We start from the raw sequence: 25,890 nt of genomic DNA on the forward strand, positions 1-25,890 counted from the left end.
GGTGGATCCTGCTATTGTCTGCATTTTACTGAGGAGGCAGCCAAGGCTTAGAGAAATAAGTAACTTGTCCAAGATTGCACAATAAGCAATAGAATTAGGATTTGAATCCAGGCCCAAGTTCTTTATTTACTCATGTGATCCTGGGAAATTAACCTCTCTGTAAAAAAGAGGTAAAAGGACCTTTGTTGTAGGGCCATTATGAAGATTAAATGTAATATCGTATATAAAATGTGAAGCATATTACTGGTCCCATTTCTCTCCCTATAATTTTTTGGGCTTTTTAGCCCTGAGATGTAGACAGTGGGATTTCTGAATTGCTTGATTTGGAGAGGGTGGGATTCCTTCTAAGATTCTAAAAATCCTTTGTCTGGAAAGAAAAAAATATTGTACCATTATTTTAAAGCAAAACACTAGAAAAATTTGAGAAAAGGGCTTAAACAGAGATAAATGGCTAGGTTCTAAGGCCACTTCTAAATTGCTCTAAATTTTAGTTTAGGCTAAATAGAGAAAGGGATTGGGATTGACTGCTGACAGGTACTGTGTTTCTCTTTGGTGTGATGGAAATGTTCTGGAATTAGATAGTAGTGATGGATGTACAACATTATAAATATAGTAAACGGCACTGAATTGTATACTTTAAAATGGTTAAAATTGTGAATTTTATGTTATGTGCATTTTATCTCAAATTTAAAAAAAAAAAATTGAAAAGAAAGAGGAAGGAAGGAAGGGGGCAGGGAAAGAGGGAGGGAGGGAGGAAAGAAAGCCAACTACCTGGACGTTCAGTCCTGGTTTTCAAAACCTCACCAGGGAGGTGGACTTCCCAGAAGTCTCCACCCATCTTGGGATTCTTTATACACTGATTTTTGACGGATTAGATTTTCTTAGTACAGATGTGTTTTTCTCTGGATCCTCCCTTAGCCTGCAACTGGTGCTTAGCACTTTTATGGAATGTTCTTTGTAGGCAGTTTTAGTTTATGCCATCTTCGGCAGTTAACAGTGATGTTTGCTCTCGGACTCTCATTGATCGGTCTGATCTGACGAATACTGAGAGACTGCGTGTACAAATCGACAATGACCCAATCACATAAAAGTAGAACTTTCACCCGCAATCCCCTTATCTACAATAAACAACCCATGAAGCCAACCTGCCGTAAGGCAAACTTGCTGCAGGAAGCCAAATTGCTATCTCTAGTGACAATCCAGAAAGCTAAACAATAACTTCAGCAACTATCAGCCCCAAAATGGCCAGGACTTGATTAATAACTGACAACCTCCATGATTTTTGTCACTGCTTCCAAGGTAGGACCAACCAACAAGAGAAAGCCAAATAGGCACCCCTAACCAATCACCTGCGATGCCCTGCTTCTACTTAACTGGGCTCCAGCTTCCCCGTGCCAACAGTGGGGAATTGGGGGACACCTGAACCCTTTCTTTCCACTATAAAGCTTTCCCACTCCTCTGCCTGCTTTTGAGTCTCTGTGAAAACCCACGTGGTGCTGGCTGACTCCCTCAACACAAATGCCAAGCTCAGAATAAATAGCCTTTGCTTTTCTCATTTAGTTGACCTTTGTTTATTTCCACAGTACAGGTACATTTTATAGATACTTAATACACTCTGCATTCCATATTCCTTTTCAAAGGAATTCCCCTGTGTAATCAGTATTGCAGTAGCACATTGGGTAACCCTCACCCTAGAGTTACCAAAGTTGTGGATAAAAACCAAGATGGAAAAGGAGCTGTCCGACCTTAAACATTTGAGGATTATCCCGTAAACCCCTCTTGACCACACTACTCCCAGAAAATACCCTATACCTCTTTCTCATCAGTCCCCTCCACCTTCTAACTTGTGTCACCATAGATTTTTTTTCTTTCATTCTTGTGAACTCATAAAATATGTCTTTTTTTATTTGGCTTCTTTCGCTCAATAGGATGTTTTGGAGATACATTCATGTTATTTTGTGTATCAGTTGTTCATTTTCATTCCTTGTTATTGATGAGTGGTATTTCATTAGATAAATATACCCCAATCTGTTTATCCATTTTCCTGTTGATGGATATTCAGGTTGTTTCCAGTTTTCAGCAGCATGGATAAGCTTGTCGAGAGTAGCCTTGTACAATTCTTTTTGTAGATAAATGTTTTCATTTATGTTGGATAAAATACCTCACATTGAAATTCCTGGGTCATGTGGTAATTGTGTTTAATTTTATAAGAAACTGCCAAACAGCTCTCCAAAATAGTTACATCATTTTTTTTGTACTCCCACCAACAGTATATCCAGTTGCTCCACATCCTAGCCAATGTTTGATGGTGTTAGTCTTTGATTTTAGCATTTTAGTGAGTATAAAATGTTATCTTACTGTGCTTTTAATTTGCATTTTTGTTATAACTAATTATGAGCATCTTTTCATGTGATTATTGGCTTCTTGAATCTCCTTTTGTTAATTGCTTATTCAGTTTTTTTGCCCATTTTTAACTGAGTTGTTCTTTCTGTTATTGATTTGTTAATTTTTTTATGTTATGGATACAAGTCCTTTATCAGACAAATAAAAATTTTAATTTTGATGAAGTCCAATACGTCAGTTTTTTTTCCCTTTTATGATGTTGTTTGTTTGTTTGTTTGTTTTGCATCTGTCCAAGAAATCTTTGCTGATCCCTGAGATTATAAAGCTGTTTTTCTTCAATAAGCTTTATGATTCTGGGTTTTACATTCAGGCCTCTGATTTATCTCAAAGTAATTTTTGTGTATGAAACTAAATGAGAGTCAACCTGGTGGCTATCCAGTTTTTCAGCACCATTTGTTAAAAGACTTTCCTTTCTCCATTGAATTGACATGGCACCTTGGTCAGAAATCAACTGATGTAGTACATGCATGGGTCTATTTCTGGATTGTATTCTGTTCCCTTGATCTATTTTTCTATGCTTGTACAATACTATTCTTCTTAATTATCGTAAATTTATAAGTCTTGAAATGAGATAGTGTAAGCCCTCCAAACAAAAAATATTTTAAAATATTATTAAATAATCTTTTAAGAGATTTTTTGCTATTCCAGATCTTTTTCTTAAAGCTTTTCCTATTCTAGATCCTTTGCATGTCTTTATATATTTTAGAATCATCTTATCAATTTCTTCACAAAATAAAAGCCTAGAATTTTATAGTAATTGCACTGAATTTATAGGTCAATTTGGGAAGAATGGGCATCTTATTTCTATTGAGTCAGTCTATGAATATGATATATTTTTTCATATATTTAAGTCTTCTCAAGTTTCAGCAAAATTTTATAGTTTATAGTGGGAGTTCTGCACATCTTTCATTAGATTTATTCCTTCATGTTTTATTTTTTTGATACTGTTGTAAAAGGTATAATTTAAAATTTTTTATTTTCATAGAAATACAGTTGAATTTTGTATATTGACCTTGTATCTTGTGACCTTGATAAATTAACGTATTGGTTCTATTAGGTTTAGGTTTTTGTTTTTTTTGTTTGTTTTTTTTTTTTTGTAAATTCTATAGGGTTTTCTACATGCACAATAATATTTGCTGTGAATAGCAGCAACTGTAATCTTTATACCTTTTATTTATTTTTCTTGCATTATTGCACCAGCTAGAACTTCAGATACGAAATTGAATAGAAGTGATAAAGGCAGATATCCTTTCTTGTTTCCAGTATTAGAAGAAGATTTAATGTTTTACCTAGATATCTAATGTTGGTTATAGGTTTCATAGATGTTCTTTATCAGATCGAAGCTCCTACATTTCTGTATTTCTGGCTTGCTGAGAAATTTATTGTATAGAAGTGTTGAATTTTGTTGAAGGTTCTTTTTCTGCATCAGTGAGATATCATGTGGTTTTTCTCCTTTATTCTGTTAATGTGATGAATGACATTGACTTTTTTCATAATGTTAAACTAACCTTGCTTTCCTGGGATAAACCCTGTTGGTCACGATGTATTATCTTTTGTATATATTGCTGGATTCTATTTGCTCATATTTTGTTAAGAATTTCACATCTCTGTTCATGAGGGATATTGGTCTCTAATTTTATTTTCTGGTAATGTTTTTGTCAGTTTTAGTATCAGGGTTAGTTAGCTTTATAAAACAGTTTGTGAAGTATTCCCTTATATCCTGTTTTCTGAAAGAACTTGTGTGGGATTGATATTATTTCTTCTGCAAATGTTTTTATTATTTGAAATTATAATTTGTGTTTTCTCGTTTTTTCTTGATTAGTCTTGCTAGGGGAATTATCAATTTAATTTTTAAAAAAACAACAACAACATTTCACTTCTTTAATTGTGTGTTGTTTGTCCATTCACTAATTCATTAATTTCCACTCCTATTTTTGTTACTTCCTTTCATCTACTTACCTAGGGTTTAATTTGATCTTTTTTTAGTTTCTTATGGTAGAAGCTTACAGCATTGATTTTATATCTTTTTTATTTTCTAATATAAGCAGTTCAGACTGTAAAATTTTTTTCTGACCATTGCTTTAGCTGAATCCCATAAATCTTGATGTTTGCGTTTTCATTATCATCAAAATAGTTTCCTTTTTTTTTTTTCTTTTAACAGAGGTAGGACTTACATCACCATCCAAGAGTTCCCTCACGAGTGCCTGCATGAGCAGGGAACATGCGCCACAGTGACTATGCCATCACTACAACTGTCCATTTGCATGTTGCAAATGAGTATTTTTGATGTCTTTACATATCTGTATATGCTCTTCTTAAGAGATGGTTCTTCTTGAAAACACATGACTTGGGCTCAGGGTCACCTGGCAGACAGCTTCTGGTTCTCCCAGCCACACGACTGACACTCCCCTTTCTTCTTGGGCTGCATGTTTGTTTCTTCTCGTCCTTTCTATGGCAAGAGGGCAGAAGAGTTAGGAGAATGGCAGTTGTTTAAGAGAAATCAGACTGAAGGGCTGACCAAAATCCATAGTGAAACTAAGGAAAGGGTCTTCGATCAGCTAAAGGTGGGTCAGCTTTTGCTCATCCACACGGGCCTTTTCAAGTTGTCTGGGACAGATTTCCCTGATGGTTTAGAGGTGGCGGCTGGGTTCCTTGGGTTTGCCTGGAGCTCATGCAAGAAGGAAGCCTCCCTCAAATTGGCATCCTGGAAGTTGGCAATGGTGGACACATCAGCCTCACTGGTCAGGTCTTCTGTTGAGAAGTTGAGACCTCCAAGCTTGGCAAGAGAGTGTGAGTGCTTGAGTGGGGACCAGACGGTGAGGCCCACCAGTCAGAGCTGAGTCTACAGAGATCTTCTGCCTCCGCTATTTCACCAGCCCTGGCTTCCTGCGGATGCTGTCACGGCTATGGATGCTGTCACGGCTATGGATGCTGTCACGGCTAAAGCTCTGGGTCAGGTTGGAACTCATGGAAGATGAGGTAGGGGTGTAATAGACGGTCTTCAGAAAGTCTTTCGAGAATGAGTGGTGTGATTTAGGTGGCAGAGAAAGGGAGTGGGGTTCTTCAGCGAGGCTCCATCCGCTGGAGAGGTGGTGGACTCTAACTTCTCGTCACTCCCAGCCAAGCAGATCCAGGGCCCCTGGCAGGGGGAACAGGAGCCAGGTCCTGCTTCTCCTCGGGTATGCTGGTCTCCAGCCTGCTGGTGGTGCTCCCGGAAGGGAGGTGCTGGGTCTGTGGGCGTGCCCTTTACCTCTCTAGTTCTTTGGTGTGCTTGCAGACCAAGCCTGCCCGCTGCCGCTGAGTGATGGATTCTTGGCTGTGCGTTATCGGTGTCTCGGCTCCTTTTTTGAACAGAAACCACAGGTCCTTGGCCGGCTTCACATCCTTCTTGGGTGGCGATTTTCCTTCATTACTTTCATGCTGGGAGGGTTCCATCAAAGTATTTTCTAATTTCCATTGTGATTTCATCTTTGATCCATGGACTTTTATAAATCTATTGTTTAATTTACAAATATATGGTTTTTTTCTGGATATCTTTTTGTTACATCAGACTTTTTTTTTTTTTAATAAATTTTGTTGGGGAATATTGGGAGACAGTGTGTTTCTCCAGGGCCGGTGAGCTCCAAGTAGTTGTCCTTCAAACTAGTTGTGGAGGGTGCAGTTTACTAGCCCATGTGGGAATTGAACCAGCAACCCTGTTGTTCAGGACTCGCACTCTAACCAACTGAGCCATCTGGCCGCCCTACATCAATCAGACTTTTTAATGGAACCAGTTATTTGGATCTATGCCAAATGCTCTTGCCTGTATAAAAAGATAACATAATGAATTTCTCTTTTTACCCTCTAAAATTCCCCGAATGTGGGCTTTGAAATTTTCATTTCTTGGTATCTCCTTTCATTTATTTCTTTTTGAAACTTAAGGTATATTCTGTAGCACATCTTATCATGGAACAAATTTTAATGTTACAGAAGTTATCTCCACATATCCCTGCTATCGTTTACTTTCATTTTACATAGAAAGATATAAATAATAATTTTTCCATCTGAATGTTAAGTTTGGGGATGAGTTTCTCTTTATGCGGGTGTTTTTAAATCCAAGCTAGAAATTATTTTAGCTTTCAAATAGGTGTTACTAAATGATAATCTAATAATCAGACTAGGTTCTTTAAACAGCATTTTCATTAATTTTGGTGTGTTTTTTTTTAAGGTTAATGTTATTAAAGCCTAGAGAATTTATATCTTGTGATATCCAGAAATCCCAGAAAACAGCGAGATATACTTAGTACCAAAGCTACATTAAATGTAATCTCATCCTCTCTGAGGTATCAGCCATTAGATCTTACAGTCTCTTAGAGGTCAGCATTACGAAGATTAGCTACCATATACTGTCGATTTTTTAGGACAACTCAGTAAAAATCTAGACTCGTTAAATGGCAGAAATAAGAGTGTCCATTGAATGGGGCCTTTCTGTGTCCATTTTTAGATGATTGTTGTTTTTGAAATGTAATGGTTTATCTGATTTATTAAATATCATGAATATGAGGCTGGGAACTGTAGCCCAAAGTGGCTTCTCAAAGAAATATACCTTATCATGACCTGAGGTGATGGTTGACTAGTCATTCTTGCATATACATATGTTTGTGTAGTAATGCAGAAATTCCCAAGGAAATAGTTCTGTTTTCTTTCTATTTCTTCTGTAGCTCTGCCAAACAAACAAAACCCTATGGTGAACCAAATGTCTTAATCAGTGAAAGTTTGATGAAACATTGTGATAAGATAAATTATAATCTGCCAGGAACTTTCTTCTGTGTGGTTCTTTTTTTTAATATATTTTTATTTGGAACTGTTTATATCAGAACAGTGGAACTAAATTTTAAGAGATACTGGATGTCATTACTTCGGATATCATTAGTTTATTACAAAAGAGAGACATGGAAATTATTTACATGATGAAATTTCACAACTTCAGTGAAATGGGCAGCTTCACGAGATGCCATGTCAACAGTGATTTATTTAAGTCTGCCTCCTTTCCAAAAAGTCACCATCTCTAAATAAGACATAATTCTTGTCGTCTAGAACTACTTTGGTGCCTCCATATTCTGGAAGAAGAACTTTATCTCCAACTTTCACGCTAATGGTTGAATCTCCCCACCCTTTCCTCTAGCGCCCAATCCAATAGCTACTACTGTTGCTTGCAATACTTTTCCCTGAGCTTTTGCTGGAAGCATAATGCCTCCCTTGGTTACAGTTTCCATAGCACTCCTTTCAACTAATACTCGGTCAAAGAGGGGGAGAAACTTTCTTAATGCCTGTCCGCCGTGACTCTGGCATCAGCAGATCGTACTCTGCTCTCGCACCGTGGCTACAAGGAGAGACCTGTAGTCTTCTGTATGGTTCTTAAATGTAAAACATGTAAGGACAGAAAGGCTTTCTGATAGCTCTCCAGAAATAATTATTTTATTTTCAAAACAGGTAGGATCATTCTAGTACTGATCAAACAGATAACGTCTCTAGCTTCATATCTCTTCCCTGTCCTTGGATGGTGACTATCTCTGCCCTTTTACTTTCACCATGGAAGGGGCAGCCAACTTTACATGGGTAATGTGTTAAAGTGGACAGCATGGTTACTAGAAAGCTAGGCTGTAAGCCAGCCCTTAAGCCTGATCTGATGTCAAGTATTCAGGTTGGCACAAAGAGCATAAGCAAGCCTTCTGCTGGAATGTCCCATACCACTGTTGCCCACAGTGGGGCGTGCAAAAATTATTTCGTATAGCAATGCAATGGTATTTTCTGCCCTTTTTCTTTAGTTGGGAATTTGAACATTGCAGGTTAACTCATAAAATAAAATTGTAAAAGGACAAGACAAACATATATGATGCAATATATTTCATTAAGATAGCTAAACCTTACATACTTCTTTACAATGGCTTGGAGGAGATTTGGTGTAGAAATTTGACTTGCTAACAACATTCAGTCAGGCCCAAGTCTGGCATTTGGAAGCAACAGTTTGCTAGAGTGATGAAGCTCCTACGCACGGAGGAAACAGTGTCTGTAACACTCGGTGTAATCAGGGTCATGGTCCTTAATGAAATTTCAAATAGAGGTGAATTTGATGTATTTTATCATGTGGTCCAATTCTTGTCAAATGCTGTGGATACGGGACTAGGAAAGGAAAACGCAGGGTGTACTTCTGTGGCATTGCACCATGTGACCTAGTCTTTCTACTCTCTGTGTTTGGAATTGAGCAGATGAGGTATTAGGGTCCCAGCCAGACTCTTGGGTTCACTGTAGATTTGTACAAACTTAAATGACTTGGTCTTGGCATTTATAGAACTAAGGAGGATCCATGGTCAACTTGTTTCACTCTACTTCTTAGGGTCAATAGGACTATGGGATCAGAGTAAAAAGGTGTCACGGAGAGCATGTTTTCTTGCTCATACTCTGGAGTATTGATCCAATAAGGCCTAGTCTTAACGTTTATAAGGCTTTACTCACCCCATTTGCTTTTTTCCCTTTTTTTCAGGGTACAACTGAGGTGGAAATTAAGAAGAAAGGCCCTGGATCTCTCTTAGTTTCCATGGATCAACTGGCCTCCTATGGGCGGAAAGACAGGATCAACAGTATACTGAGTGTTGTTACAAATACACTAGTTGAAGGTATGTGCCCTGTGATGTCATTCCAAGCTGAGGAGATATAAATATATGTGTGCATGGGAAATATAAGCCCTTCACATGGTCTGAGTCTTGGAAAAATTGTCTCTGAGCTTTAGGAATAGAGTCTACTAGTTACAGAAACCAGCGTCCCAAATCTGCATGCAGAGAATCCAATAAGGACTTCAAAGCTGCTGCCAGCATTGTACACAGATAGGGAAGAAATATGAAGGGACCACGTAAGTGTGGGCATCTGAGGCAGGCTCTGTAATCATCATCCTGAGGAGCCAGTGGCGAGCTGTGAGGCATAAAGGCATGTAGACTGAAGAACTGTGAACGTATGACATGATGGGATCCCCCTCACACCCTCTACCCCAAAACGGACCTTCCTCTTTTCCTTTTCAGCTGCTTACAACCCTTTTGGTTTTCCCTTAAGGATTGAAGGTACTGTGCGTTTCGATTGCACCTAATTCTGCCTGTCTTCAAACACCCCCACATATCCATAAATACATTCGATGTGTGAAGAGGTAAGCTGAGGCCCCTCTCCCTCGGGCGCTCTGTGCCACAGGGGCAGGAGCAGCCACTGTGGAGGGAGTCATGCAGAGACTGCCGTCACGTCACTGGCAGTGCCTGCACTCAGTGTTAGGTGGCTGGCTCCTTCCTGACGCAGCCTGGCGTCGGAGGATTTCCCCAGCAAGTGTCAGCTTTCTGGCCAGTTGTGGTCCTCTTGCTTTCCAGGCTCCTCTCACATCCTGTGGAGGTAGATTCAGGGACAACGTTTTCTTTTTAAGGTTCTGATTGGTTCTGCATGAATCTTCTGCATTTGATTCATGTTGATATAGCTGAGTTGTCCCATTATAGATCCAAACTATTCTTTTCTTTCTCTCAGTTACAGTTGACATACGATATATTCATTTCAGGGGTACAACGTAATGATTAGACATTTATATAACTTACAACCCCAGTAAGTCTAGTACCCACCTGGCACCATAAAGAGTTATTACAATATCACCGACTATATTTCCTGTGCTGTACTTTATATCCCCGTGACTGTTTTTGTCACTGCCAGTTTGTAGTTCTTAATCCCTTTTACCCATCCCTCAACCTCTCTCCCCTCTGGCAACTATTAATTTGTTCTCTTTATCTATGAGTTTGTTTTTATTTTGTTTGTTCGTTTATTTTGTTTTTTGGTTTCCACACATAAGTGAATTTATATGGTATTTGTCTTTCTCTGTCTGACTTGTTTCACTTAGCGTAATATCTTCTAGGTCCATCCAAGTTGTTGCAAAAGGTAAGATTTCATTCTTTTTCTGGCTGAGAAATAGTCCAGTGTGTATATATACCACACCTTCTTTATCCATTCAGATCCGGATTATCCTCGAGGCCTCAAATTGTTGTTCTTAGACCTCAGATACCCAGGGTAACCCAACAATAACCAGAGTCCCTGAGACAGAGAGACTCAAAAGTATCCTGGTGTCCTTGGGAGAAGTTATTTTTGAGTCATCTAAGCACAATACCACTTTTACTCTGTGTGTGTGTGTGTGTGTGTGTGTGTGTGTGTGTGTGTGTGTGTGTGTGTGTGTGTGTGTGTGTGTGTGTGTGTGTGTGTGTGTGTGTGTGTGTGTTGGGGAGGGGTGCCTGTGGTGAAGGGAGAATCCCTGGAAAGGAACTCCCTTGTTTACATCCGCACTTATGGGCAAGGAGTTGCCCTTTACCTAGACTGATCTGGAGAATGTATCAAGTAAAAAGAATATTGAGCAACTGCTTTCAACCACCTGAACAACTTCAGTTATTTCTGTTTTCTTTCAGTCCCATAGAGATTCTTGTCTGATAGAACATCTTTAAGCTTTGTAGCTTGTACTTTGAGATTACAGGTAAATAACTGCAGATCATAAGAATTCCAAGATAAGAAATACTATTTTAAGAACTTTGGCTAATTTTATTCTTCACGTAGAGACCAAGATAAGATCGGTGTGAGTATCTATGGCAGTTGAGAAAGAAAACTAACAACCTCCAACAGGCATATTTTATTAGTGGCAAAGACCTCGGAACAGGAGAACTATCAATATAGTGCAACAATTATTTATTGATTACCTCAGTGACCTTGTCAGGATCTGGCAAAAGTAGATGCTCAAACAATGTTTGTTGCACTGAATTTTGCTGTGCTTGGAATGATTGGATTGGTGCTGCAGGATTCCTTCTGAAGGCCTAGTGCTTCTGTCCCTCTACTGAGTTGGTGATAAACCAATGGAGCATTGCGGCCTTTCTCTATTCCCTTTTCTTCCTCTTCTCCCTGTCCTCTTCTTTCCCTTTCCTTCCTGCTACACTCATTCTCCACCCTCCACCAAGCGGCAGACACAGAAAAATAAAAGATGCAAGGGAAGCTCAGGGGAGAGACGGCTGTAGTTGTGTTCCTGAGTGGGAAGCCATTCCAGTTCTTGCCCCCATTCCTAAGCCCTCACGTTCACGTTGCCAGGAGCTTTCGTACCTTTTCCTGCTCCGACATTCCTCCCACCCCTTCTCCTCGTGGTTAACTCCCTTTGTTAAAACTGATGAGACAGAAGGGCTGTAAGCAAAGAATGCTGAATGGCTGGAGCTGAATAACATGAGAGGGAATTAAAGGACATGAGGAGAGATCCATCCTATTCAATCACTGGTCCCTCTGGATTTAATGATCACTACAACAGGAAAAGCCAGCCTTGAGTGAATAATTGTTCCTGCTTCTTCTCAGACCTTCAGTTAGGAAACTCTGACATTATTTTAATCCAAAGATTAACATTATTATTATTTAAAACCAAAGAAGCAGGCTCCTACCTACTTAATGGCTTAAAAACCACAGTGGAGAATTCCAGAATACTATAAATAATGAGAAAGTCCGGTGCTCTCTGCCTCACCCCCTATCCTGTTGCAGACATGCTCACCAGGATCCAGTAAACTCAGCAGAATTCACAGTCAGCAAAGCCATCAGCTGTGGGGATATTTCAGAGGACTGGGGGTGGGGTATTGGCAGAGAGCAGTATAGTTTCACTTCCCGGCCATAAAGCTGTGGGAGATGGGGAGAGAGTTAGTGACGTAAGAATGAGGCAGTAATGATGGTCCTTGGTAGTATTGATTCTCAGGTTAAACAGTTTCACAAACTCCCCTGTAGAGGTAACTGGCTATAACTATTGCTGCCACAATTTATTCATTCTTTTATTCAGCTGCCAAACATCAAGTGTCTGTGCAGTTCTCTGCTATCTGCCTTTCTGGTGCAGCTGTAAGCTCAGAGCGTGGGGACTCTTGTTCATCAGCCTATTCCCAGTGCCTAGCAAACAGTAGGTGCTTAAAAGTGTTTAACCGAATTGAGAGAAGCCCCTGCCTTCAGAAACCTCATGGTCAGCTAACGCTACCATCTTGGTAGAATTATGAGGCCCTCTCTGGAAACAATTCCCAGTACTCCTCAGGTGGAGACCCACAGTCCCCTCTCTGAACATGTCCAGGAGCAAAGTAAGGGAAATCCCACAAACCTTTGGACACCTCACCCCTATATGTTAACCCGTTCCCCCAGACCAAATACTTCCCCCATTCTAGGTATGTGGGGCCAGTAAGTTTGCAAAGTTGTGAGTTACTTTATAAACTTCCTTATTCACTTAATTGATCTTTTCTAGCTGCTAAGGTTCCACATTGTCTTACTTTTGGTAGAACGGAAAAGATCCCCAGGATGTTGCTTTCTCAGGAAATGTGGATGAGACATACCTCGTATCCCTCCCTCTAGGAATCTTCTTGGTGCCCCATAGGTTAGGAGAACCTCTCTTTGTTGCCTGGCAAAGTCTTCGAGCCTCGCTCATTATAAAACATTACAATTGTGTCAACTGTCAGAAACGTGAACAGTAGCTGCTTCAACCTCCATGTGCCGGTGAGCAGCAGACATTTGGAGAAGGGAGGAGATAAAAAAAGGAACGGAACCAGATTTCCAAATATGTACTACAAGAATTTATGGAAATAAGAGAACCTTTTCATTTTCTTTTTTTGGGAATAAAACTAAATTTACCTTGGGAAGGGAGGGAGTTCTATGACGAAGAAGCCAAAGCAAATTTTCTTCACAGACTTCCTTTCCCACGCAGACTCCCACATGGCGCTTACAGTGGCCCTTAAATCTGAAAAACCAAGGCAACCATTTTCTTAGCAACCAGGGAGCCAATCAGAAACCCAACCAAAGCACCCCATCTGAAATAAAGCCATCACCATGGGCACCAGCCAGCTGATTGGCGAAAGAGAAGCAGACTAATTGAAGGCAGCCATCTTGTTCTTAGTGAAACGTTGGAAAACTTTCTTTTATTCCCTGAGTGATTTGGTTTTGTCAGCAGAATTGGGCAGAGGGGGTGCAGTTACAGGCAGCCCTGTAGAACCAATACCTTGCCTCTAAGGATTATCATGCGGGCAGGTTTGCAAAGTTACACCTCTTAAAAGACCATTCTCCTAGGTCACGGTCCTTGGACTTTCATAATCCTACCTATTCATACTCAATTTGAGGAGATCTTTGTTACCTAGGGCCTCATACCTACATGGCTGTGGCTGCCCGCTGAATGGTTCTCTGGTTTGAATGTGTAGTCATCCTTTTTAGTCTTTGCTTTGTAGATGACCTTAGAGATTATCTGGTCCAGTAATTTTCAGTCTACATTTCTCAGAGCCCTAGGATTCTGGGGAAGTACGTTAGGAAAGAAAGAAGTCAATTGGACTGAGCGCCAAGCTCTTTTTCCTGCCTTAACTAGAGTAATTCCTGTTTTATACATTGGGGCTTACATAAGATCTTATTTGGAAAAAACAAAACAAAACAAAAAACATGTTCTACTTCTGAAAGAGCCAGACAAAAAGAGACCAAGAATATAAGACAAAATAAGGAGAGAAAGAAAAGGGAAAGAAGAAAGGGACCGGGGAAAGGAGAGAGGAAGAAGGAGAGAAGGAAAGGATAAAGGCTGATAAGGGCAGGAGAGGAGAAAGGAAGAGGGAAGAGCAATGAGAAAGAGGAAGGAAGGGAGAAAGGGAGATGCGGCTTACACTCCTAACTGGATTGTGAATTATAAACTCATTGATTGGTATTTCTTTGGGGACATAAGAGATACATTCCATGTGGTGGCTTGGTTGACGGCACTGATTCTGCTGTAAAGGTGATAATAATAGCAAGTATTTCTGTAGCACTTACTGTATGCTAGGGTGTTCTCAGGCACTTGATATATTTTTTAGCTCATTTAATTCTCATAGGAAATTGAAATCACTTGCTCAAGCTCCCACAGGTGGCAAGTATCTGAGCTGGTATTTGCACCCAGGTATGTTTGGCTTCAGTCTGTGCTTTCGACGGCTTCTCTAATAATAAGTCAATGATACAATGTATGATATAATATGACCCCTTTTAATGAGGATTTACCTTGTGCCAGGCACTGTGCCACCTGCTTTACACATATCAACTCATTGAATCCTTAATGAATGGATGAGGATGATAGGACTTAACTTAGTTCTATAACCTGTGAAGTAAGTGCCATTTCAGATGAGGCCGCTGAGGCACAGAGGAGTCATTACTTTGCCTGAGATCACACAGCTTGTGAGTGCTGAAGCCATTTGAAGCTGGGAGTCAGCCTCCAGAAGCTAAGCTCCTGACCACTATGCTATGCTCCCAAAACGGATGGATTGAGTTTTGTTTATAACTAGATCCTTACTAACTGGGAAGTGATCATGCTTCCTCTCTCCCTTTGAGAGAAGGGAAAAAGAGGGAAACACGCAGGAAAGTCAGCCCTCAAGCCACCTTTGTTCCCATGTTAATAATAGTGGTAACGCCCCAGTGAGGATTTGTAGTTATCCCTTTGTTTTCTTAATGTGATTGAGGGGCCACTTTTGTTTTTACTCACTACAGAGCTGGAAGAGTCTCAGAGAAAATGCCCACCATGCTGGTATAAATTTGCCAATACTTTCCTCATCTGGGAGTGTCACCCCTATTGGATAAAACTAAAAGAGATTGTGAACTTGATTGTAATGGACCCTTTTGTGGACTTGGCCATCACCATCTGCATTGTCCTGAATACACTGTTTATGGCAATGGAGCACCATCCTATGACGCCACAATTTGAACATGTCTTATCCGTAGGAAACCTGGTAAGATAGAGCTCTGTCTTCTGATTCTGTCATCTGAACGTGTTTTGCCTGTAGGACATCTTTTTTGATACTGAAAGCTGGAGTTGAGTTGAAAAGAAAGTAATAGTTCATTGGAAGACAAATGCTTCTACATATGCCGCGGCCCCAGCCGCTTCTGTTCACTGTTGTGATCCCTTGGCTGTTTCCTCTTTCTGCAGAACTTAGAAGATGTCATTTAAGAGCTGTTGGCAGAAACCCAGCCATGGTGACAGAATGGGAGGCATGGTACAGTGGGTTGGTTTCAGCAGCCTGAGCCAAGGACTTCTGATTTTTTTTTCTCATTCTGTTTCTCACATTGATTCCTGTATTGCTCTAGCAAAGCACTTCCCCTTTCACCTTCAGTGACAACCACCACAAAATAAGAGAGCTCTTTTAGTTCATTAAATGTAACTATACATTTGCCTGTGCTGTCATGTTACTTATCCATATAGGGATCTATGGTAAATTTTTAATTCTAGGCTATTTTCCCCCTCCAGTCCAACTTCTGGGCTATCTTCCAGTTTCCAGCATTTATTGATCTGTGCCAAATTTGTTTTAATGTTCGCTTAAGTCATATATTTAATTTATGATATTATTTAGAAGAGAAATGGCACATTTTAAAAAATAGGTGACATAATATATTTTGAAGCCAAGTACTTGTGATTTGGGGATTATCTGTTTTACATATTAAGTACAAAAATCAGGAGTTGATTGAATTTTGATAAATAGTAAAGAATTCACTGGAAAGAATCCTCTAGGTCATCGGGGCCTCATCGTTCCTTAGGAGTTGCACCACGGGCATGTCAGATCTAATTGTTACCATTTAATTTGAGCATGATCTCTGCCTGATGCGTGGTTTGTTGGCCTCCCTCACTTCCTCCCTCCCTCGCCTCCTCTCTCCCTTTCCCCCAGCCTCCCTACCTCTACCCTCCCCACACACACATACACAGTTTCTACCTTAAGTCCTAATACACTATTCAAGTTATAATATCATTTTGAGTTCTGACTCTGAAAACACACGTGGCAGAGGGGATCCTTTGTCTGGCTAGTCCTTGTAGGCTATTGTGTTCCCTGGCACACATCCAGGATGATTCTGTCGTCTTTCCAGGCTTCATGTCTGGGTTAGTGACACACCCTTCAGGCTCACTGCTGTGATGTAAACCCTCATGTGCAGCCCAGTGACATATCCCAGTCTTGATGCAGGACTGGCCAGGAGACCTGCCAACTGGCAGACGGCTGCCTGAGGCTGGGCTTACTGTATGTTGGGCTGACCCAGGGGCTTGGCCATAGGCTGCATTTTGAGCAGGTCGACAACAATATTATATAGACATAAGCTTTACTTTATTAACCACAAGTGAAGTAATGAGAACTATGACCTGATCAATTTTGCTGTGGATAGTGGCAGTGGTGATGTTTTCCCTGCAGCATTTTCTTTTTCTTTACTTTTATTTGCTTTCTACAGAATCAGTTCTCGATTTCTAAGGGGTTTTGAGAGGCCTTTTCATCTACCGCAGCAGAATTGCCCTCAGGCCAGGCCAGCAAATAATGTTATTTTTCCCTTTCTTGACAATCTACAGAGATTCAGGATCACACCTAAATTAGAGTTGTGAGCAGTCAGAAGACTGTTCAGATCTATCAGTGACAAAAGAGAAGAGGAGAAAATTTTGGCAGCTAATATTCAGGGACTCCATGAGACAAGCCAACCAGAACCAAGTTCTAAACTAAGAAAGCTCTGGGGGCAAGAGTTTTCAAGGGGATAGTAAACATACAATTAGCAAGGGAATAGAGAGTAGTGAATTGTTCAGGATACTTTGAGCCTGCTGGTGGATTGGGTGTGAGGGTGAAGGAAAAGAAATGAAGAATGGTGCCTAGATTTAGGGTGTTAGTAACGGGGGAGGGGGAAATGGAGATGACTGAGAAAGAAACAGGTTTGAAGTTTAAAATCAAGAGTTCCGTTTTAGACCTATTCAGGATGAGATGTCTGTTCGCTGAGTGAAGATGCCAGATAAGGCAGTTGGATATGTGCTGGACCTCAGGAAAACTTGCATCATAAGTGTTTCTTGAACAATTAACAGAAACTCAAAGATGCACTTTTCTGTCAATCAACACAAAGATATACTTTTCTGCTGAGTTGGGCAGAAAGAACACAGAACTAGAAGTCACAAGGTTTGGGTTTTGGATCCTATTTGGTAGAATTTAAATAATGGCTTAAATAAGCTATTGATTTCTGTCCAGAAATGTCTTAGATCTATAAAATGAGGTTAACACTATGCTTATCAATGGTTGGGAGGATAAAATGAGAACCTGTACAGAAGTTTTTGGAATAGTGAAAAATATAAATCATAGGAACTGTATTAGGATAATTCAATAGGAGACTTTTCAAAGGTTTGGAGATTTGGGTAGAGTGTTGACAGAACCTGAGAAAAAGAAGATGGAAAAAAGTGAGACAGTCTTGTCTTATGGTTGGTAAGTGAGGCTTTTCCCTCAGCTGGGACAGTGATTAAGTAGCGTTTGTCCATAGATGTGCCAATAGATGTTTCTGAGGGACGATGAGAACAGTCTTCTGAAAATTGATGATCCCTGCCTTTTCCGCCCTCCCCACAAGAAAAAAATCTAATAATAGGAGGAACCTGAAAGATAATTCAACCCAACCCCCATGTTTTATATAGGAAATGGAAGCCCAGGGACTCTATGTGACTTATACACCTTTTGTATGACTTAGTTGTGATTCTTTTCTTGCCTTTTTTTGCAAGCTATTGAACACAACAGTGGGTTTATAAGATGTTTTTTTAAACAATCTCAACCTTCCTGAGAAGTCTCAAGTACAGTATTAAAAACTTTTTTTGAGAGTAACTTGCTGACACAGCCTGTCACTCCCGAATACTTCAGTGTGTGTTTTTTATGAACAAGGGCATTCTCCTACAGAGCCTTGATATAACTGTCCAAGACAGGAAGTTAACGTGGATGCACTGCAGCCATCTAATTCTCAGGCCCCTTCAAGTTTTGCCAGTAATCCTAGTAATCTCCTTTATAACAAAAGGGTTCCGTTCCGGAGTTACCCGTTGCATTTGGTGTCCTAGCTCCTTCATCTTCTTCAGCCAGGGAGTGTGCCTCAGTCTTCTTTTGACTCATGACCTTGATACTTTTGAAGGCTAGAGGCCAGTTATTTTGTAGAATTCCCTCAGTTTGGGTTTGTCTAATGCATCCTCAGGATTAGACTCAAGTTATGCATTTGACAGCAATATCATCCAAGTGACACTTGTCGTCTTCTCATGGCATCTACCAGGTGGCACACAATTTCCATTTGTCCCATTACTGGTGATGTTGATTACTTGATTAAGGAGGTGTCTGTCAGGCTTCTCTCCCCTGTAAAGTTACTCTTTTCCATTTATAATTAATGAATATTTGTGAGGAAGTCACTTCAAAACTATCTGAATTTCCTGTTCTTCGTTAAACTTTTGATTCATTCCTTTATTTACTTATATCAATATGGACTCATGGTTTTCAGTTTTATCCAGTGGGTTACAACCCATTGCTGTCATTTACTTCAACGTTGAAACTATTCCAGATTTGGCCAATGGGCGTCCCTTCAAGCTGGCCTCTGTGTCCTTTCATCCCTTTCTCATTACTTCCTGGTTTTCTGGTATCACAAGATATTCCAAGATACTTTTATATTTTCCCTGCCTCAGGCCTGGAACCAGTCATTTCTCAAGGAGGCCTGCTGGTTTTAGTGGAAAATGATATTTAGAAGTGAGGCTCTATAGGAGCGATATGCACGCCTAAGCCCTCTCAGTACAGGGCTGGCTGTTTATATCAAGCTGGCTGTATATACTAAGCACCATGCATTCGTGCTGTCACTTGCAATTCTAATGCAGCACTGTGGGATTTAGTCTAGTTTTCTCCTTTCTACATTTGTAATTTCTTTTACAACAAAAAGAAACCTGGTCACCACTATCTTTAGTATGTTTACTTATTTGATCAAAAAGCCACTGTTACCTCTTACAGCGTGGATGTCCTCCTCATCCTGCTCACGCTCTGACTGCGCAGGCCAGGCCACCCAGCATCCACACCCGTGTCCTGCTGTGGGCCTCCCCCTATGCTTCTCAGGCTCTGACACCCCAGGCCGGGACACCGCACACACCCTGCTATCCTTTACCCTTCTTGAACTCCTTCCCCCTGCGTGGACCCCTCCGCCCCCCACGCCAGGCTTCCCCCATGGAGAAGCTCTCTCCATCCTGCGTCCTAACACCCTGTGCTGGGTAGTCATCCTACATAAATACCCTCCTCATCCCTCTCAGACTCTGACAGCTCGTATTGGACTATCCCCCAAAGTGGACACCCCTCTTTGGCCTGCACAGGTTCTCACAGCCCAGGCCAGGCTGCTCCCCTGCATAGATGCCCTGCTTGGGCTCCAGCACCTGGCACCAGGCCTCCCTCCAAGTGATCGCCACCCAAGGGCTTTAGGACTGAATGGTTTGGGGGGTTGGTGATGTGGAAAGAAGGGCAAAGGCTTAACCTGCCGTGAAAGTTTAATTTCTGAGATTCTTAGCAAAAAAAGGAAAAACAGGAAGTTATTTTCCTTGCTCACCAAGTACACGTGAATGTTATCATTTCTGAACTACAGCCTAACTACAGGTTTTCACCCAAAAGGAATTCTTTTTATGTTTTAATTTTTCTTTCATCTGTATCCTTGTAACCCCTTCTGCATACCTTTTTCTAAATACTTACTACGTTCTATTTTCAGTTTTGTGTCTCCCCCCGGTTGGGTAAGCAACCATTCCAATTTACACAGATCTGAGGGGGGGTCTTGGGATATGGAACTTCAGGTTGTAAAAGTGGGACAGTCCTAAGCCGACTGCTCACCCTAACTGGAGACCCAGGATGCAAGACCTTCAGTGTGAAGACCAGGAGAGTCTCAGGCAAATCAGAGGAGGTGGTCACGCTCCCTCCTGGTGACTGAGTTCCTGAGAAGCTATTATTTTTCATGTCTCCATTGTGGTACACGTAGAGCCTTTACCATGTTGCATTTCATTCATTTGTGGGGAAGATCCACTCCAGAACAGGAGCTGATTGGCCCCTTCTGAGAGCAGACGAGCATGCAAACCCTAGTCACTCCCAAACGAGCCTAAAGTTTGTCCACAGATGCAGTTATGGCCACTTCTCCCTGACCCTTCACAAGCGCCAGAGTGACCCCCCCCAAATGAAACGCCCCAGTCTTAGGACATTGGAGGCCTTACCTGTTGACCTGGCATTACAAATTCTCAGGCCTATGCCCAGGGGCTTCCAATCTGACATTAGAAAGATATGTCACCTATAAATTCAGAACGTTCTATTAGAACAGCAGTTCGCAATCATTTTTTGGTCTTAGGACCCCTTTTGAACTCTTAAAAAGAGCTAGAGAGCTTTTGTTTATGACAGTTATATCTATTGATATTTACTGTATTTTAAAAAAAGAAAAATCTGAAATATTTATTTATTTAAAAATCACAATAATAGACTCATTACACAATTACATAAATAACATTTTATGGGGAAAAAACTATATTTTCTAAGAAAAAATGGCATTGTTGGACATCTTTGCAAATCTCTTTCATGGTTTAATAGAAGATAACTAGATTCTTTTATCTGCGCCTATATTCAGTCCATTGTGATATATTGCTTTGGCTGAAGCGTAGGAAGAAAATCTGGCCTCACACAGATACATAGTTGGAAAAGGGAGGACCTCGTGCCCCCTGAAAGGATCTTAGGGATCCCAGGGATCCTCAACTACACTTTGAGAACCACTGCACTGGAATATAAATTCCTAGGGGAATATTTGATGATATTCACAAGAGCACCATTTATGTACAGTTGTTGATACAATTGATTATAATTCTTTTTTCTCCTCAAGAAGCATATCTCAGTGCAAATAAGAGTGGCATCATTGGGATAACTGGAAATCTACTCTTCTCCATTTTCATTTTTAAAAAAGTTATTTCTTCGTCTAACCAATAGTTACGAATTTATTTTCACCCAAACTCCGAGTGATAGCAGAACACTATGTGTTGAAACGACATGGTTGCTGAGGTCTGTTGCAGGCGTTCTTACCAGACGCCTGGGGGCCACTCATCCTGTGGAAAGGCAGCACCACGGAACAGTGCCATCGTTGGTTTTCTCTTAGATACCATAGTTCCCACCGTGTAGCTATTCCATAGTCAGTCAGCCGCTGCTTCTTACGAGCACTTGCTATGTGTTCACCGGGAACCAATGGAACAGGAATGCAGTGTCTACTTAGTGTGCATGAAGCAGGCTAACATTTCTATGTAGAGAAACCTTTGATGGGTTTACACGAAGGGGAAAATGTCTGTCAGGAATTGGTTAGCTGCCCTTACTTTCCCTGACCTCACGTAGCGGGTGTTTTATCTGTAGATGCTTAGCTTGCACTATGAACTTTGATTTTGCTTAACTAGATCTCTTCAGGGAGTATTTTCTTTCCATTTTAGAATACTGCATCTTCAGTTTAGAAAAAAGGGGAACCAAAGTATATGGACACCACAAACTTCTAGCGCACTTATCCATTTTGTTTCCTTCAAGTCATTCTGTTTTGTTATTTCCATTCATTAATTCAGTATATTTCTAAACAGCATTTGTAATCTAAGTACTTTTCACTATTTTTAATGCTTTCCTCAGACCACATCTTCAGAGTTTTTCTTAAACTCCTTCGTGTGTACATTTGGTAACCAGGTGGATATAAGTAGTAATTTATTGTGAGTTTTAAATCTATTGCATATAAAGTTCTCTGAGAACATAATATTCAGTAAGAGGCTGATGTCAGGTGGTTAGCTTAGAGCAAGGGAATTGGTCTTGTCAAAACTGGTGTCCATGGGATTTTTACTTTCCTACTGCACGTTATATTACTAAGACTGCAGGATACAGAAAGCGTTAGGAAACACAAGGTGCTCCATCAGACAGAAGAGTGGGAGACAGGTAATGGAGGGAAGAAGTCATTTTTGTACCCTATAAGCTCCAGATCTAAAACAATTATTACTTCATTGGTTATCATATTGAAAAAAACCGAAAGGAAGCACCAATGTATCCATAATAAGAAATTTCTGAGGATATGTTCACCAGTGGCATTTTATACAAGCAGTAAAAGTGAGAATTAGGAAGACCATGTAGCAAGATGGATAAAGTCATGATTAGTGAAAAATAAGACCCAAGACTATGTATTCTATGACTTTACTACTCTTTCAACATATATACGCACTTGAAAAAAAACAGAAAGGGAGTATATAAAAATGATAGTTATATGCAAGGTGGTGAGACGATGGATGTGTTTTTCCTGCATTTTTCACACTTTTAGCAGTGTTCTACTAGTTTTACGATTTAAAATAAGAAACCCTGCAGGGCATGTTTAAGTTTGATAAGACACATAATATCAAATCAGGAACAATGCTGTATTTTTCTAATATAATTATAACACAAGTGTTTGGTGTTGGTTTTTTTTGGCAAACATCCCAAGCATACACATTCAAATCACTGCTGACCCTTTAGAAGGAGTCATCTGTGTGGTATTCCCATAGCTTAGAATAATATGTTTTAACTGCACTCTTGAGCAACGTGATTTGGGTGGTTCTGGCAACAAAGATGGAAACATTGGGGCTGAGTACTTCATTCAAGAGGAAAATAAGGCTGTCTTGCATCGGGTGTCATGGTCATGGGACATGTATTGATGTCCTCAGATGCGGAATTTAACCAAAGCTGGCTCTTGAGGCTTCTTGGACGTGTTGTATTGAAAGATAATGATAAAGGTATTCTTCTCATTTCTTTTTCTTCACCCCTGCGTTCCCCCTCTTTAGGTTTTCACTGGAATTTTCACAGCAGAAATGTTCCTGAAGCTCATAGCCATGGATCCCTACTATTATTTCCAAGAAGGTTGGAACATTTTTGACGGATTTATTGTCTCCCTCAGTTTAATGGAACTGAGTCTATCAGATGTGGAGGGGCTTTCGGTGCTGCGATCTTTCCGATTGGTATTCAATATTTCTCCAATTTTGTTCTACATTTCCTGTCTTGCAGTTACTAGAGTTTTGCATAAGTTAATTTGATGATTTTTTTAAAAATCCTTAGCTATAGTCTACTCCCAATTTCAGTTGGCTATTTATTGGCTTACAGTCTTGAAAACTTTCCTGCTAATATGAAGTTAGTTTTTAAAATCAATCGACAAACAGACACCAGTGTTAGGAAGTTCCTCAGAAAATAATGATAAACCTAAAAGATGAAGAAGGACTCCCAAGGGCTATTCTGAGGTCTGGTTTGGATTTGCTCGTGAACCTATTTCTTTATCTGAACATCTCCCTGAAATGGCAAGAATTCCTCCTTGTTCAAAGATGGCTTTCCACATTTCTATTTTGGTGACCCTCATTTCAGAAAATGAGAATAAGGTCGTCTTTTTTTAAATTATATTGAAATTAGTTGTCGAACATTGGCTTTGTTTTCCACATCGTTAGTTAGGAAGGGTTTTTTAATTAATGTATTTAAAAAAGTGAATGTGTAGATTACAAAAAGGACCTGAAAGAATAGTTAACGATGTCCTCCACATAGCTTCCCCTAGACATAGGCATCAGTGACGTGCTGAGGCCCTTGAGAAGCTGAGTGACCTGGGGGACATCCCACTCAGACAAAGCATCAGAACTGGCGTGGATTTTTCTCTCCCTATTGGGAAAATACCTAAGCACTTGCAACTGAAAGAACTTAAGGTTTTGCCATCGGGATATCCAGCATATCGAAGAAAGAGAATTGGAATAAGTAAAACTATTTGTAAAATAGTGATGTCACTCAGTCCAAGTCGCAAAGCGAACATCTGCCAAGTTTCTAGAACCTCTGCTTACGAGTCTTTGGTTACGATCCAGCCCACAGTAGACTTTAAGAACATTTCTAGAAAATGAGAGGAAGGATTAAGAGACAGAAGCCTTAGCACTAATATGCTTAATAAATTAAAAAGCCTGTCAGAAAGGGAAAAAAATAGGAGTGACCCAGATATACACACAGAACAACACCTGTAAATCTTGAATTCTCGGATAAGACTTGTTTTCAATAAGAAAAAAGTGTTCAAATCAGTGCTGTTGTTTCTACCAAAATTCCTATTACATTATCTGTCAGTTGTTAATTAGTTGTTAACTTACGCCATCTGATGATAATTTGATTATTATCCTTCCATTCATGGGCTTTGTGCATTATCAGCTTCAGGCTGTTAGCCAAGACCTTGTAAGCATTCATATGAGTGAATATAGAGTATAGAAATTTAATGATTGACAGATACTAAAAGTTCTGTCCTCTGAATTAATATCAATATAGTTCCTTTTCATAAGATGTTTGACGTGTATGGAACCACCCCTTCTCTTAGGAGTGTTTCTTTCCCTTCAAGTTATTCCAAGCATATCACAAAGTTTCATATCAGCCATTGATTATTTATTGGCAAGCAAAAAGATTTAGAATTTTTAAATGCTTTTTTAAGGAGACAAATGAGTTATTGTCACTGTCCTTACCTACTGATCTTTTGGTTCACTATAAATCACATTTTTCTTGATATGTCCCTTGAGAAGTCAAGGTGAAATCAGTAGAAAAAGGACATGTTCATGTATGGCTTTGTTTTAAGTAGATTGACCCAAGGACTAATACGGGGGACTAGAGGCAGTGTTCATGGTTCTAAATCTTTCACTTACCGTGAATTTAATCCGTTTTCCTGTATTTGTGCCTCAGTTTCTCCCATTTTAGTCTAAGACTGTTAGAAAATTCTGGTTGCTCAATAAATTTAAGCTGCTCTTACTAATGATCGATGTTTTTCTATTAGCCCTGTGCTGAGAAAATGGCTAGAGTATCACGTGGTTGTTGTTTGTTGTTGTTTTTTTCTTTTTGCCCCCTTAGCTCCGAGTCTTCAAACTGGCCAAATCCTGGCCCACCCTGAACATGCTGATCAAGATCATTGGCAATTCCGTGGGTGCCCTGGGCAACCTGACCCTGGTGCTGGCCATTATCGTGTTCATCTTCGCCGTGGTGGGCATGCAGCTCTTCGGAAAGAGCTACAAAGAGTGTGTGTGCAAGATCAACGTGGACTGTGAACTCCCGCGCTGGCACATGCATGACTTCTTCCACTCCTTCCTCATTGTCTTCCGAGTGCTGTGTGGGGAGTGGATCGAGACCATGTGGGACTGTATGGAGGTGGCCGGCCAGGCCATGTGCCTCATCGTCTTCATGATGGTCATGGTGATCGGCAACCTGGTGGTGAGTACCGCCTTGTCCGTCTCTCTGTTCTTTGCCCTGCGCGTCTCACACTGGGCCGAGAGGCGCAGCCTGCTTAGTCCTTCTACTGCCTTCCACGTCTGTGTTGGTTTTTATTCTTTCTCCAGCCAAGGACCCTAAGGTCCAGATCAAGGAAAGGCGACTGCTATTTACAGGAACCTTCTGAATCATAAGCCCCACAACCTGCCAGCACTTTTTCATAGTTATGGAAACGAACTCAGCAAAGTTAAGGGACTTTCTTAAAGTCCCACAGCTGGTAAATGTCAGGGCTTGTATTAGATCCTAGGCTTCAAACTCTGTCTCTTTCTACTGCACAAGTTTCCTTCGTCTAAACTAGAATTTCTCAACCTTGACACTGTTGACATTTGGGGCGAGGTAACTGTTGGTTGTGGGACTGTCCTGTGCGTTGTAG

The 25,890-nt window shown here is 40.5% G+C and overlaps 1 protein-coding gene across 3 annotated transcripts in view; it reads left to right on the forward strand.

Moving 5' to 3' along the window:
• The window catches only part of SCN8A (sodium voltage-gated channel alpha subunit 8), a 162,526-nt gene that overhangs the window by 101,830 nt on the left and 34,806 nt on the right, over positions 1–25,890 (forward strand). For all 3 annotated transcript variants that reach the window (XM_033116667.1, XM_033116668.1, XM_033116666.1), the window contains exons 13-16: positions 8,927–9,059; positions 14,941–15,179; positions 23,036–23,209; positions 25,104–25,460. In XM_033116667.1, the coding sequence (XP_032972558.1) occupies positions 8,927–9,059; positions 14,941–15,179; positions 23,036–23,209; positions 25,104–25,460 (903 nt within the window). The remainder of the gene's footprint in view (positions 1–8,926; positions 9,060–14,940; positions 15,180–23,035; positions 23,210–25,103; positions 25,461–25,890) is intronic.

This window comes from Rhinolophus ferrumequinum, chromosome 10, assembly GCF_004115265.2.
Source record: "Rhinolophus ferrumequinum isolate MPI-CBG mRhiFer1 chromosome 10, mRhiFer1_v1.p, whole genome shotgun sequence".
Lineage (NCBI taxonomy): Eukaryota > Metazoa > Chordata > Mammalia > Chiroptera > Rhinolophidae > Rhinolophus > Rhinolophus ferrumequinum.